At 63.1% G+C, this 14,827-nt stretch overlaps 1 protein-coding gene across 2 annotated transcripts in view; it reads right to left on the bottom strand.

Annotated features, from left to right (window-relative positions):
- Positions 1–9,038: 9,038 nt before the first annotated feature.
- The window catches only part of GCNT2 (glucosaminyl (N-acetyl) transferase 2 (I blood group)), a 32,647-nt gene continuing 26,858 nt past the window's right edge, over positions 9,039–14,827 (bottom strand). For both annotated transcript variants that reach the window (XM_056108543.1, XM_056108542.1), the window contains exons 2-3: positions 10,020–10,112; positions 9,039–9,261 (exon numbers count right to left, since the gene is read on the bottom strand). In XM_056108543.1, coding sequence (XP_055964518.1) covers positions 9,071–9,261; positions 10,020–10,112 — 284 coding nt within the window. In that variant the 3' untranslated portion in view covers positions 9,039–9,070. The remainder of the gene's footprint in view (positions 9,262–10,019; positions 10,113–14,827) is intronic.

The raw sequence follows: 14,827 nt of genomic DNA, 5'->3' as shown, positions 1-14,827 counted from the left end.
GGTGCGGGCAGAGCAGAAACGCTCAGCCTGCGAGACACGCTGCAGCTCACCACCCGGTTCCAGGTCACGGAGCACTTTAGAATTTTGTTCCACAATAAAAGTTCTCACCTTCGGTAAATGTTTGATTTGCACACCTGCTTTATATGCTCGGTGCCGGGCTCACGAAAGTCTCCCGGGGCTTTGCACGTACTGTGCTTTGAATTGACTGCTCGCTTGGAAAAAAAAAAAAGCTTCTCATCCTTTAAGGTCACCGGCCGGCGCATTCTGTTCTCGAATATTCCATTTGCTGGTCTTTATTCCCCGGACTCGTGTGGGAATTGTTTGGGGTGTGTGTGTGTGTGTGTGTGTGTGTGTGTGTGTGTGTGTAGGGGGGTTTCCCAGCAGTTCTGGGACTCAGAGCCGCTGGAACGGGACTTCGCTCACCGTAGGGACTTCGCTACCTGAGAGCGTTGGTCCAAATTCATTCCTGAACACGTGGGACCACTGGGCCGGTCCCCCGGCCCCCCTGGCGCAGGGGGCCTGGCCCAGCCCTTCTCTGCTGGGGGCCTCGCCGACTTTCCTGCACCCTCCCGGGACCAGCTCCTCACTGGGGCCCAGCCCTGAGTCCTTCATCGCGACCTGCTGCTGGGACTGTCCGTTTCCCCTTGTCACAGTCAGTTCATTGCGAACTATTGTTTCCACCGGGAAAGCGCCTGGCTCAGAGGGGTGTCCCCACATCCCCGCGTCCGTCTGTCTGTCCCCCTACTCCGGCACACCACACCGGGCCCAGAGCCAGACCGGGCTCCAGCTGCTGCCCACCTGTGAGTCCCCAGAATAAGGTGTGTGAGGTCCTCAGTGGCCGAGAGCCGCCCCCTGGCCTCCCCGGGTCTCCCCAGCAGAGACGGAGAGGCAGGACCCAGCCTGATGGTGGAAACAGCCTGTTTTCATGCAGCGTACTTACAGGACATCTGAGGAGGTCAGAGGTGTCGGACTGCGTGTCCTTGTGATTTACAGAGGGGAAACATTCCAGCAGAGGCAATTCCCAGCGGGGAGATAAACTCAGGAGACCTCTCTCTCCCAGGGCCATCTATATTGCTTTTCTCTTTCCCTCCAGTCGTATATACCAAACAGTTAAGCCAAGCAGTTAATTCTACTTCTTATCAACACTTGCAGTTGTTTGGGTAAACACAGTGAGAAACAAAGATTCCCAACACTCAGTTCTCCGGGCTCTGAGAGCCAGCAAGGCTGTTACGGTAAATCCCAGACTAAGTCCTCAGGCCAGTTCAGCTCGTCCTTCCCCAGGGGGATCCTGTCTTTTAAGTCATATCAGCTTGCATCGAGACCGTGCAATTATGGGACTGGGGTGATAGTACAGCGGGTAGGGCGTTTGCCTTGCACGCGGCCGACCCAGGTTGGATCCCCGGCATCCCAGATGGTCCCCCAAGCACTGCCAGGAGTAATTCCTGAGTGCATGAGCCAGGAGTAACTCCTGAGCATTGCTGGGTGTGACCCAAACGTGCAAAAAAAAAAAAAAAAGACTGTGCATTTGTGCTTTTTGGACTGTCCCATTCTGATGTGGGGGGGGTAGCTCTGCCTCTCGCCCCCGGCCCACCCCGGTACCTCCCTTCTGGGGTTTGAGGGACGACAGCGACTGAAGCCTGGGTCTAGCAATTCTGACCGATGCCCAGGACTAGACCTATTTCCGAGTCAGTCACCTCCCAAATAGTAGGAGCACAGCATGAACAGTCTTTCTGTGCTCAACCAAAGAACATAACTCTAGAATAAAATATCAAAAGGCTACAGGTGAAATAGAAAAGCGAGTCACGGTCATGGTCACGGTCTTCCCGTTGTTCATCGATTTGCTCCAGCGGGCCCAGTAACGTCTCCATTGGAGACCTTGTTGTTACTGTGTCTGGCATATCGAATACTCTCGGTAGCTGGCCGGGCTCTCCGAGAGGGGCGGAGGAATCGAACTCGGGTCGGCCATGTTGGCCGCGTGTAAGGCGAACGCCCTACCGCTGTGCTATCGCGGGCTGTGCTATCTATCACTGTGCTATCGGGGGCTGGAGCAATAGCACAGCGGTAGGGCGTTTGCCTTGCACGCAGCCAACATGGCCAACTCGAGAAAAGTGAGTAATCCACTTCAAATACGAAAGGCAGGATTACCAGAAAGCTCTGGCTTATGAGTAACCAAGAGTGACTTGGGGAGCTGTGACAATGAGCTGCGAAACACAAAGGGAAGCTTAAAGATAAACTCGGGGGATTCGGATGCTCATGAGAGCACTGTCAGCCTTACCGGGAGGAGAGAAAGGGGCATTCACGGACGAAGCCCAAAGCGCTTCGGGTTAATATCCAACACCCCCTCTCCTCTCGCCACACCCGCGAAACCCACACTCCCCCATCACGAACCCGCCCGGCTGGATTCAGGCCCCCTGGGCCAGCCGCGGGCGTGTGAGTCAGGAGCTGTCCCGGCCAGGCACCTGCTGGCAGTGACCTCTGTTCCTCGCCTCCGGCTGCTGGGACGGCGTCCACACCCGAGCCAGGGGCTGGTGCGGTGGCCGGGCGGGCACCGCGGCTCGGGTCAGGCGGCCGAGGGAACAGCGGCCGGTGTTCTCGGGCCGGGCAGGTGGACGTTCTGCTCGGTCACGGTGACAACGTGGCCCCCTTTCTCCGCGGGACGAGGGCGCAGATTTTTTGTTTTTGTCCTTGGATTTTGCACCCAGGCCTGAGCCACCCCGGACCCGTGGCTGTGCCAGCAGGAGGCTGTGTGGTCTCCCGAGCCCTGAGCCCTGAGGTGGGGTGTCCCCAGACCACAGAGCGCACATGCGTCTGGACACTGAGCAGGAAGCACCCAGGAAGGAGGGAGGGAGGGAGAGAGGGAACCAGCAGTCGAGGTCATGAGGGGCATCACTGTCTCCCAGCCAGACTCCTTCCTGGGTGCCCCTGGCCAGGCCCCTGGCTGCATTCCCTGGTCCCCCTGTGCACAATTTCCAGCTGTGGCCCCTGGGAATATCCTGGGGAGGGCTTTGGGCCTCAACACTGGTTAGACCCGAGGTCCTGAAACAATAGTTAGCCCCCATTTTTAGAAAAAAAAAAAAACGCTAATGCCCCCCTCCCCTGCCTCGCCCCTGAGGCTACTGGCACCCCAACCCCAGTGGCCAGTATCCCCTAGGGCGGCCACACCCACTCCTGGTCTTCTGAGACTGCCTGGCCGGGTCTGAGTGTGGGCAGTGTGGCCGGGTGGCTCCCGGACGCCCCCGGGGCTGCCTGGTCCCCTTGGCCCAGCCTGAGCGCATTCTTCCTCCAAACCCGCCTTCCGTGGTTGTCAGGGGCCACCACCCTCCGGGCCAGGCACAGCCCAAGGGCAGCTGGGAAGTGGGGGTCCAAACCACGGAGTGTCAAGGACAGACCCCAGGCACCCCCAGGGCTCCCAGAGGGCAGGGGGAGGGCGGCCCTTGGTGGTCAGCTGACTGAGTCCAGCGGCGGCCCTGGTGGCCTGGCCCCTGCAGGCAGCTCTGAGTAGCCCTCGCTGGGGGCCGAGGCCCAGGACCCCCAGGCATGTGGGGGCAGCCCCTCCCCTCCCTCAGCCCCGCAGGAAAGAAGCCCCGAGTGAGGGGAACCCACGAGGGGAGAGGGCTGGACCCCTACGGTCCCCCTACAGCACCGGCTAGGGACAGGCCGTGGGAGGGGGAAGGCTCCATCCCTGTGCTAAAGGGAATTCTTTCACCCTTTGGGGCGTGACCCCTGGCCGTGCTGGGGGCGGGAGGGGGTCTGGGTGGGCCCTGGCCTCCACAGCCCAGCACCCAGGGGCCCCGGGACACATCTGGGGGTTTGTGACTTCACACCACCCCCTGGACGAGAGTCACAGTCGCTGTGGTCCTTGGGGCGGGGGAGGGGCGGGACGAAGCCCAGGCCCCAGGCCCCGCCTGCCCCCCCCTCCCCGCCCCATCCTAGTGTCCTAGAGACCTTCCCGCCCTGTGGAGGACACAGTGTTCCCAGGCTGGGGAGCTTCTCACCCTCCCAGGCTCCCTCCGCTCCCCCGGGTCCCTCCCCAGGGCCTTTTGCCTGGGGCTGTGCTGCCCTGCGCCCGCAGGCCTGTAGCCTGTAGCCTGCAGGGCCCGAGGTTTGGTTTCGGCTGGAAGCTCACATTCTCACTCGCCCTGCATCTGACCCAGCATTCTAAGGCCGGCCCTGAGTTTTAGGGGGATTAACAGACACTTTTGTTCAGGGAGAACCACTCCTGGCTCTGTGCTCGGGCTGACTCCCGGCTCTGTGCTCAGGGATGACTTCTGGCTCTGTGCTCAGGGCCGACTCCCGGCTCTGTGCTCAGGGCTCACTCCTGGCTCTATCTCGCTCCTGGCTCTGTGCTCAGGGCTGACTCCTGGCTCTGTGCTCAGGGTCACTCCCGGCTCTGTGCTCAAGGCTCACTTCTGGCTCTGTGCTCAGGAAATCACTCCTGGTGGTGCTGAGGGCGCTCGGGGGTGCCGGGGACTCGAGGGGGGTCAGCCGTATGTGCGACCAGTGCCCTCCCGCTGTTCTCTCTCCTGGCCCGTCGCTGATTCTGGGCGACGCTCGCTCTGGTTCTCTGCAGTGCTCTCAGGACGGCCTCGTTTGGAACCGCGCGGACGGGCGGGGGGAGAAGGGTCCCGTGATTCACAGCCACGCACGCAGCCACTGTGCAGCCCCCACGGGAGCTCCGCACTCTGCTCTCACGCGCGGGGCCGGGCGGGCGCGCCGAGTAGGCCGGAAGGAGAAAGACCCTCGGCCGCTCGTGTGAGGTCAGGAGGCCAGGGGCCCGGGCGGCCACGCCGACAAGGAACTGACCTGCTGCAGCGGCACAGCGGGCGGGAGGGCGGCCGGACACTGTCCTTCTGCTTTGGCCACGTGTGGCTGCCTGGAGCCGTGCCCGGTGGGCTGGCAGTGGAACCCGCCTCCCTCCGACAAAGCCCTTCGAGGGATTTCCCCAGCCCTAAGCCCCCGTGAGGCGGCATCCCTGGCAGTGCTGAGTTACTCCTGGCTCTGTGCTCAGGGCCCACGTGATGGGTGGATGCGGACTCAGCGCCCCCACCCCCAACCCTGTCTTTTCAATATACACTACTTGCTTCTGCAGATCTAAACCTGCCTTGGCTTTGGGGGCCACACCTGGCGGTTCCCAGGGGCCACCCCTGCTTACTGCCCAGGGCCACGCGGTGTGGGGGCGCCACCCACTGAGCCATCTCTCCGGCCCCCGAGTCCCGGGTTGAACATGGAGGAACCAGGAGTTCTGCGGAAGGCGACGTGCGTTGGCAGCCCCTGGAAGGTTCACTCTGAGGCCCTGGGGGGGACCCGAGGGACGAGGGGCTTCACCTGTCCCGCAAGGCTGGCTATGGTTCTGCGGTGCTGGGCCCCTCCCCCGCTCCCAGCATCGCTGCCACCGCCCCAGTGTTTACTCTGCGGAGGCTGCTGCCAGCCACTGGCTCTCCCCCGGGCTGAGGAGGAGGCAGAGGGGGAGGCGCTGAATTCCACAGGTGCCCGTGGCCGGCATGGGGGCGGCACCGACGTGGCCAGAGTTGGCAGTGCTCTGTGAAGTGCGTGGGGCGGGCGCGGTCCCCAGGAGCGCTCCTCCCCGATGACAGCTGAGGGGGCAGCTCAGCGCCCTCTGCCCACAGTAACGGGCTGCCACAGCGACGTGTCTCCCCCACAGCTAGGAGGAACTTTCCAGCACACCCCAGCGTCGGGGCCTGGGCACTGTGGTCACTCCCACAGAAGCCAGAGTTCCTCCTGGCTGCCAGAGGGTCCTTCCTCCTCCTCCTCCTCTTCCTCCTCCTCCTCTTCCTCCTTCTCTTCCTCTTCCTCCTTTTCTTCCTCCTCCTCCTTCTCCTCCTCTTCTTCCTCCCTCTCTTGGGGGCTGTGGAAGCCCCCAGGACCACTCGCTTCCTCTGACACTCATGGGCCGACCCTGGCCACCACGCTCAGGGCCAGCTCTGTACCTGCTGTCCCTCACGCCCGCCCCACTGGGCCCTGGTCGATTGTGGTATGAGGAGAACCCAGAGACCCCCCCACCCCCGCCTTGATCCTGAAGGGTCCCTTTGTTTGTCTGGGGCCACACCCAGGCCCCCTGCCCACCGGATCCCCGGCCCTCTCGGCATGACACGGCCGACCTTTCCTCAGATGCCTCTTCAAGGGGAAACGGGAGAATCACACACACAAGAACAAAGCATGCTCATTGCTGTACACACACACACACACACACACAATCTCATATACACACATACAAGCACTCAATCACACCAACTCTCACACAGAGACACAATCACACATACACGCACACAAGCACGCAATCACACACCCACACCCACACATAGGCACGATCACACACATGCACACAATCACACACAATCACACACACATCCACATGATCACACAATCACACATGTGTGCCCACACCCCCCCAAACTCAGGATGGGTTAAAGACTCAGGCAGCAGACCCCAAGCCCTAAGGTGCCCCCCTAAAAGCTCGGAAGCCCCCTGGTTTGGGGAGCCTCCGCACGGCCTCCAACAAGGAAATACAGACCCCAGGAGCCAGCCGCTGGCCCAGAGGGTCCCCTGAGGCCACAGGGGGTGGCCGTGTCCCTGGCGGAGCCACCTCTGCGAGGGGAAGATGGAGCCGAGCTTTTCTGAACAGAACAGATGCCTCTGGAGGTGACGGCGGGGAATTAGGAAGCCGAAGCCGTCCCCAGCCACACTGCGGCCCCTCGGGCCTTGTCAGGAGGGACCCAGCAGGGGCCGGATTGATAGTTCAGTGGGGAGGCATTTACCTGGCACGCAGCCCAACTGGGTTCAATCCTCGGCATCCCATAGGGTCCCCCAGCACCGGCAAGAGTCATTCCTGAGTGCAGAGCCAGGAGGAACCCCTGAGCATCGTGGGGTGTGACCCAAAAAGGCCCCCCCCCAAAAAAAGGAGTGACCGAGCAGGGCTAGCGTGAGCCCTTCCACGGGGCAGTGCCGGATGTGGCCATAAAAACAACCACCAGGGGGCTGGAGCGATAGCACAGCGGGGAGGGCGTTTGCCTTGCACACGGCCAACCAGGTTCGATTCCCAGCATCCCACATGGTCCCCCGGGCACCGCCAGGAGTAATTCCTGAGTGCATGAGCCAGGAGGAACCCCTGGGCATCACCGGGTATGACCCAAAAAAAAAAAAACAACAACAACAACCAAAGAAAGCCAAAGCAGAGTTTCAGCCACGAGGAAAGAAACACTCTGGCAGGGAGGGGGCCAGGGGAGGGTGGCACCAACGACGGGCGGCGGAGACCCAGCGGGGCAGGACGGGGCGGGCAGAGCAGAGCCGGGCAGCGTGAGAACTCCACTGAGAATCAGACACTCGGACCCACGGTCTTGCGGGAGGCGGGGGGTGGGGCAGGAGAATCCAGCCACAGGCGCGTGGACCCTGCAAGGGGTCGGGGAAAAGACGAAATGGGGACAGTCAACTCCTGCCAACGGGGCTGGGCAGGGGGCTGACCGCCTCTTCCCACCACACGACCTTGGAGCAGCACAGCGCCTGCGCGAGTGGGTGGGCACCTGCGCTCTCGGAAGGCTTCGAGACCCGCTGTGCCCTCCCGCGGGGCTGTGGGCCATTAAGGAAAAGCACTCAGCACTCTCGGCCAGGGAAAAGCACTCAGCACTCTCCGCAAGGAGGGGAAAGCATCGATTTATTCCTGAGAAGGCCACGCGGGTGAGTGGCAGACGAGGGGGCAGCGGCCGACGCCCTTCCCACCCCAAGACGCCCACCGGAGACCAGCACAGGCCTGGGGCGGCCCCAGCTCATCTGTCCTGTGGACAGGCCCCCTCCCGGGGTCCAGCAGGGGGGTCTGGGAGGTGCCGCCGCCCTTCGGCTGTTAGCCCTGGACGTCCCCCGCCCTCCCCGCTCACCACACGCTGTTTCCACTGTTCCCAGAGCAGGAGGAAAGGTCAGACTCGAGTCCTTCCCTTTAATCAGATTAAAATCAAGGAGACACAATTACGGAAAAGAATAACAAGGTTGCATTCACTGATTCACTGTCCTTGCTTCTCTCTAGAATAAATAAATAGGAGGGGCCTCGAAGAGCCCGAGGCGGACGAGAGGACCAGGGGGGCTTGTTTGGGCCCCTGAGCACGCGGGTGTGGCCCCTGAGTGCAGCTGGACCGTCCACAGCTCTGGGCCCACTGTCCCCTGGGCGCGGGAGGCGGGTAGGGTCGGGGCTGCTCCTGACTGCCCTGTCCCTCGTGTCCGTGGGACGCCCGGCGGGGAGAGCGCCTTCTCGGACGACCCTGACAGAGGCCCCAGGCAGCCTCACGGGAGCTGGACAGCGGGTGGGGGAGAGGCCAGTGCTGGACACGAAACAAGAACTAGTCGGAGTGGAGGGGGGACGTGGCCTGGGAGGCTGACCACGCCCGCGTGTCGGGCTGGGCTGCAGACCGGACGGCAGGGCCCTCCCGAGAGCTGGGCCTCGCCCCTGCCTGCCGCGGCTCCCGGTCAGTGGGCCCCTCGCGGGCGGGCTCCGGGCCACTGGACAGCAGCTGGCTGGGTGCAGGATGTGCAGGATTACTGACCAGAGCATGGGTGGCTGCAACGGTGGACAACCAGTGTGCAGGCCACTGACCAGTGTACAGGCGAATGAGCAGTGTGTAGACTACTGACCGGTGTATGGGCAAATGACCAATGTGTAGGCTACTGACCAGAGTATGGGTGAATGACCAGTGTGTAGGCTACTGACCGGTGTACGGGTGACTGTGTATAAGGGACAGGCACTGTGTGTGCGTGACTGTGTGTGGGTGAGGGACCATGTATAGGTGGGTGTCCAGTGTGTAGACCACTGACCAGTGTATAGGTGAGTGACCAGTGTGTAGGCCACTGACCAGCATGTGTGTGAGTGACCAGTGTATAGGCTACCAACCAGTGTACAGGGTGAGTGACCATGTACTGCGGAGTGGCTGTGTGTGGTGAGTGACCGTGTGAGTGACTGTATGCAGGTGAGTGACCACGTGAGTGACCGTGCACGGCGGTGACCGTGCAAGGCGGGTGGCCGTGCCCGTGGGTGGCCGTGCCCGTGGGTGACCAGGGCCGGTGCGGCTCAGAAGACCCAGCTGGGCTGCAGCGGGACCTCGCTCTGGTTCAGGGCCCGCTGGCGGAGTCTCAGCTCCAGGCACTCCACGGTCAGCGGGTAGGTGGACAGCTCGAACTTGTTGGCGAACAGGCTCTGGGAGTTCAGCAGCCACGGCAGGTCCCCAGGGCCATAGATACAGATGCCATGCACGTAGTGGCCTGCGGGGACAGTGGGGGGGCGGAGGGAGTGGGTGCTGGGGGACGCGGGACCGCTGGGCGCAGCGGGGGGAGGGGCGAGTGGACACCAGGGGACGCGGCTGGGGCGTGGGGGGCCAGGTGGGGGCGCAGCCTGCAGAAGCCCGACCCCGATGCCCAGTGCAGCCCCCAGAAGGCGCCTGCCGGACCCCTCCCCTCGGCTGAGACAGCGCAGGGCTGGGGGAGGGGAGAACCTAGAACCTAGGGTCTTGGCCCCTGTGAGGGACGGGCCGGGCTGGCCACAGGGTCCCGGGATGGGAGAGCAGGTGACCACAGGGCCCTGGGGACACCCACTCGGGGCTGAGGCGTGGCCAGGGCAGGGTTGCCACGGGTGGGCAGGGGCAGCTCATGCCGGCACCTGGGGCGGGCGGATGGGCCGGGCAGGGCCGGAGACTCAGGGTGGCACGGCCGGGCCTCGCCATGGACGCACAGGGCCACGATCAGGACCACCCACCGGGCTCCCCAAAGCCTGGGGAGTCCTCCCTCACCCTCCCCGCCCCCAGGACGGTGCAGGGGTGCAGGCGGGCCTTCAGAGAGGGGCCAGGGGCAGGAGGAAGGGGCAGGAGGGGGCAGGGCAGGGGAGAGGGGTGGAGAGACAGGGAAGGAGAGGAAGAGAGAGAGAGGGAGAAAGAGAGGGAGAGGGAGAGAAGGGCCTCCTCTTCATGGAAGCACCCTGAGCCTGTGCCCCCCCCGTCCTTCCCCGCCCCTCCCCACCCCCTCACCATGGCAGCCCCCGTGCTTATCCTCCATGTCGTTCCATTTGATGGCCCTGAGGTTCCCCGCCCAGGAAGCGTTGGGCATGGCGCCAGGCACACCTACGGGAGAGAGAGAGAGAGAAATGCCAGTCACTGCGGGGAACCCAGCACCCAGGGGTGGGGGTCCTGCCCACGCCCGACGCCCCTCACCGCTGTGGCTTCCCAGTTCCCCTCTCAAGGGGCAGCGCAGGGCGTCTCCTGGGGGACGGGCACTCCGCCGGGCATCCCTGCTCCCTACTGGAACCCACCGTGGGGGCCTGCGGTCTCACCTCCCCCCGCGGAGGGCATGGACCCCAGAGAGGAAGTGGTGGGTGCCTGGCCCTTGCCCCACATCCAAGGCGGGCCCTGCCCAGGCCCAGAGAAGCTGCCAGGCAGGGCGATGGTCAGAGGCCAGGGGAGCGGTCGGGGCAGCAGAAGCGGCCTCAAACCTTCACCTGCTCAGGGTGGTCCCAACCTCCCGCCTGCCTTCTTTCCCCTTTCAAAACATTAAGGTGGGGGCGGGCGAGGCCCCCTCCTGGGCGCTCCCGGGGTCTGAGACCCCCAGCCCAGTGTGACCACAGCCGAGGGGGCTGAGTATTTGCGAGCTACAGCGTGTCCTTCCGCCAGACACACACAACGCCCAGGGCCAGCCACGGCGCCCGGAGGACGGAGCCTCGGAGCCTCCCTGCGGAGGGCAGCCGGCCAGGAGGCAGATTTGCCCCTAAGCAAATGCGGGCTGGGAGCCTGCGCGGCCCCCAACCTCCGGGACTTTCATTTGCATCCGAGCCCTGAAAGCGCATCTGGCCGCCTGCCTGTCCAGCAAGGAGCCGTTCTGCTCCCAGCCGGGCCCAGAGCCAGGCCGGCCGCCCACCCCCCACGCGCGCGCAGCTGCCGGACCTGAGCCTGCTCCAGCCGCTTGGACTAAGCGCTGGTGACACGCTGGGCCCAGAGTCCCGTCCCGACACCGCGCAGGCCGGTGCTCCCCCACTCCTCCATCCTCGGCATCCGTCCTCACGGGCGTCCTGGAAACCCATCCCGCCCCTCTGGGGACAAGCCTGGCCTTCGGGGTCGCCACTGCCTGGAGTTGCCCGGGCCCAGAGCCTACCCCAGGCCTGGCTCTACCGGCGGCTCGAGCTGGTACCCCCAGCCCCACACCCCACCCCCCTGCTGCTGACACCCCTTTACACGGATGCTGGACTCTGCTCTCGGTTTCCGGACTCTAAACCCCATGAGTCAAGAGACCCGCCCAGGAGCCGCCTGTCAGCACACAGACACCGATGCTGGAACACTGATCAGCGCTTGTGGGAAGATAAAAGGACTTTTCTGTTTGGGTTTGGGGTCACACCCGGCGATGCTCAGGGCTCACCCCTGGCTCTGTGCCCAGGAATCACTCCGGGCAGGGATGGAGGACCCTGTGAGGTCCTGCTGCACCCCCCAGGGACCAGCATGGCCAGGGCGGGGACTGGTCCCAGGAAGGGGGGGGCTCATAGCCTAGGCTGGGCCCTGGGGGCTGCACCCAGAACCACCCGGGCACTGCCCGGACTCCTCAAAGGTCCCCAGGAGTCTCTCACACACACGCACAGGGACACGAATGTGCACATACACACACATACATGCACACATGCATGCAGACGCATGCACACACGTGAACACATGAACACACATGCACGGAAGCAAGCTGTACCCAGCCTGCTGGCGGGACGCCTGGTCACCAGCTGCTGGTTCTGGTAGAACTCGGGTCAGGGCAGCATTTCCGGCAGCTGTCAGGGCTGGGGAGGTGCTGGGAGGACGAGCTCGTGCTTGCAGGGTCCGGGGGTTCGGGCCGAGGGAGGCCCCCCCGGAGCCACTCAGCTCCCCAAGCACTCAACCAGGAGCAGCCCCTGAGCACTGCCAGGGGTGGTCCCCAGACGAAGGAGATCAGGGTGATGGCACAGCTGGGCGGGGGTGAGTCCCCGGCACCTGCATGGTCCCTGCCAGGCGTGATCCCGAAAACTGCCGGCTGTGACCCCAAGCAGACGCCAACACCCGCCTCCTAGCCAAGCCACTCGGAGCCGTCCCCACCCCCCCACCCCCCCAACTCCCCACCCCCTCACCCCCGTGCTCGGGCTGCGAGGGCCAAGCTGGCCTGCGGGACCCCCGCCTGCCCCTGCCCGGGCACTGCTCCGGAAGCCAAGAGTGTGGAACCAGGAAGTATGAGGCCCTGGGGGTCACAACACGCCGAGGGGAGCTGCGAAGACCCCGAAGGGAACACCGGGTCCTCTCCCTCCGACCAGCAGGAGGCGCCTGGCCCTCCGAGGACACACCAGGGCGCCGCCTCTCCTGAGCACTGACTGTGGACTTGAGCCAAGCATCACAGGGGCTGGAAGGTTTGCCCAGCCTGGGCACCTGTCTGTGCGCGAGGGGTCCCATCCGCCACCCCCCTCCTGCACAGGCGCCCGTGTGGGGCCACGTGCGATTCTCTGAGCCCCCAAATCCCGCATCCCATGACCCCGCTCCTTCAGGCTCACCCCCTGAGCCCACAGTGAGGCCCCCGTCTCCCTGCTGAAAATGAGGGACCAGGCGAGCACGGGAGGAGGGAGGAAGAGTCCAGCAGGTCGGCGTGTGGGAGGCCCGGAGCCAAGCCCTGAGTGGGGCCAGGGGACACGCGAGCTCAGAGCTGCAGCCCCCAAACCCAAACCCAAACCCAAACCCAACAGACTCAGGGGAGGTGCCGAGAGGAAGGTGCCAAGAGGAAACGTCTCTTTGCCCCCTTGTCTGAGGGGCAACGTCCAGGGGTGTGGCCAGGTATGGCCGAGCAGATGGAATCAGGCCTCCTGGTTAAGGCATCTGAGCCGAGACTTTGCATATGGTCCCTCAAATGACCTCTGCTGGGGACGCCCCTGCCACCACCTCGAAGACCAGGCACTGCCCGCTGGGAACCCCTAGGGGACACACAGCCCTTCTGAGTCTGGGTGATTCCAGGAGGACACGAGTGGAGAGAAAGCCGATTGCTGATTTCCTGACCCCCAACGGCCTGGCTCACAGGCTCACGGCACAAGGGGCCACAGAAATCTTAGTTCTTCTTAGAAATCTGAGTCTGGCGCTGGAGAGGACAAGTAGGCAGGGCCTGGCCTGGCCTGGAGCCCTGCTGGGGTCAACACTCCATCCCCCAGCCTCCAGCACCCCCGGGAGTAACTCCTGAGGACAGAGTCAGGAGTAAGCCCTGAGCATCACAGGGTGTGGCCAAAAAAATTAACAAAACAAACAAACAAGCAAAATCTGGGTTTTGGGGAAAAACTGAACAGTGGTCATTAGATTAGCCTTGAGTATGTTTAACAGTAAAGAGAATGAAAACAAAAGTTTAAAGAGTTGAGATTTTGCAAAGCAGTGGCTGATGAAAATACTCCTTCACAAATCATCTTTGGGGGTCCAGAGAGATAGTCCGGCAGGGAGGGCGTTTGCTTTGAACATGGCCAACCTGGGTTCAATCCCTGGCATCCCATAGGGTCCCCCGAGTACCTACAGGAGTCATTCCTGAGCGCAGAGCCAGGAGTCAGCCCCGAGCATCGCTGGGTGTGACCCAAAAGTTAGGGGAAAAAAAAAACAGAGAAATAAATGCACATCATCCTGAGACCACGAGCTTTGAACTATGGTATTCCACGGCATAATTGCCACGGAGTTTATGCCAAATGATTTCGCAAAAAGTGTGGTGAGCCTGGGGCTGGAGCGATAGCACAGCGGGTAGGGCGTCTGCCTTGCACGCGGCTGACCCAGGTTCGATTCCCAGCATCCCATGTGGTCCCCTGAGCACCGCCAGGAGTAATTCCTGAGTGCATGAGCCAGGAGAAACCCCTGAACATTGCCGGGTGTGACCCAAAAAGCAAAAAAAAAAAAAAGTGGGGTGAGTCTATTATGTGAGGTGTTCTTTAAAAAAAAAACGGCAAATATTACTTAAAAAATTATTTATCACTAAACTGTCTTTGGTGCAAAATTAGAATGAAGGGAAACTCACGAATGTGAAAATCCGAGTCGCCCAAACCGACTCTGTTCGCTATTCCTTCATAGAAGTCTAACAAACCTTTTCCCAGCTTGCAGGCGTTAGCGGTCACGGGTCTGAGGGAGACCCCTGCAGTGCCGGGTGCGAGGAGACTCCCCGTGTCCCTGTCCCGGGCGTCTCTCCCTGACCGTCTGCACTCGCTCACCTGCAGATCGTCCGAGCGCCGAACGCCCGTGTCCCCCAAACACCTGTGTCCCCAGAGATTTGCAGCACCGTTCCCGCAGCCCAAGGCCGCGACTGTTTCCCGCTGTTTTCAGCTCAGAAGCCACACCCAGCTGTGCTCAGGGCTGACTCTGGGTGGGGCTGGGGGGGGGGATGGTGAGGGGACCCAGAGGTTCCCAGCCCTGGACTCTCTCTGGCCCCAGGCTCGCGGCTCTTGGTGACAGCTCCAAGGCCAGGCCTGCCTGTTCCCCTTGGGCCTGAGCGGGGGTCGCTCCCCCCGCCCTGGGGGGCAGCATCTGTGGTCTCGAGGGGGGTCGCACAAACCAGGCGCACGCTAGCCGGTGTCGGAAAGACCCGCATGCGCCCACGTGAGCCCCCACGCACGGCTGCGTCTCGGCCCCCAACACCCACACAGTGGATGGCCATGAGCCAGGCTTGGGCGGAGACGCCGGGTGCAGCAGGCCTGCGGGGGAATGGCCAGGGCCAGGTGGCAAGGGGCCTGTGTACCCACCGGGGGCCCAGCGAGCCCTGGCACCCGGCCGTCGAGGCCCGTCCCCTCGAAAACTTCCTCGGGCAGCGGAGACCGGGCTGTGTTTGG

Source organism: Sorex fumeus, unplaced genomic scaffold, assembly GCF_029834395.1.
Source record: "Sorex fumeus unplaced genomic scaffold, SorFum_2.1 ptg000218l, whole genome shotgun sequence".
Lineage (NCBI taxonomy): Eukaryota > Metazoa > Chordata > Mammalia > Eulipotyphla > Soricidae > Sorex > Sorex fumeus.
The sequence above is the reverse complement of the archived record's forward strand: the minus strand, read 5'-3'. Positions and strand labels throughout refer to the sequence as shown.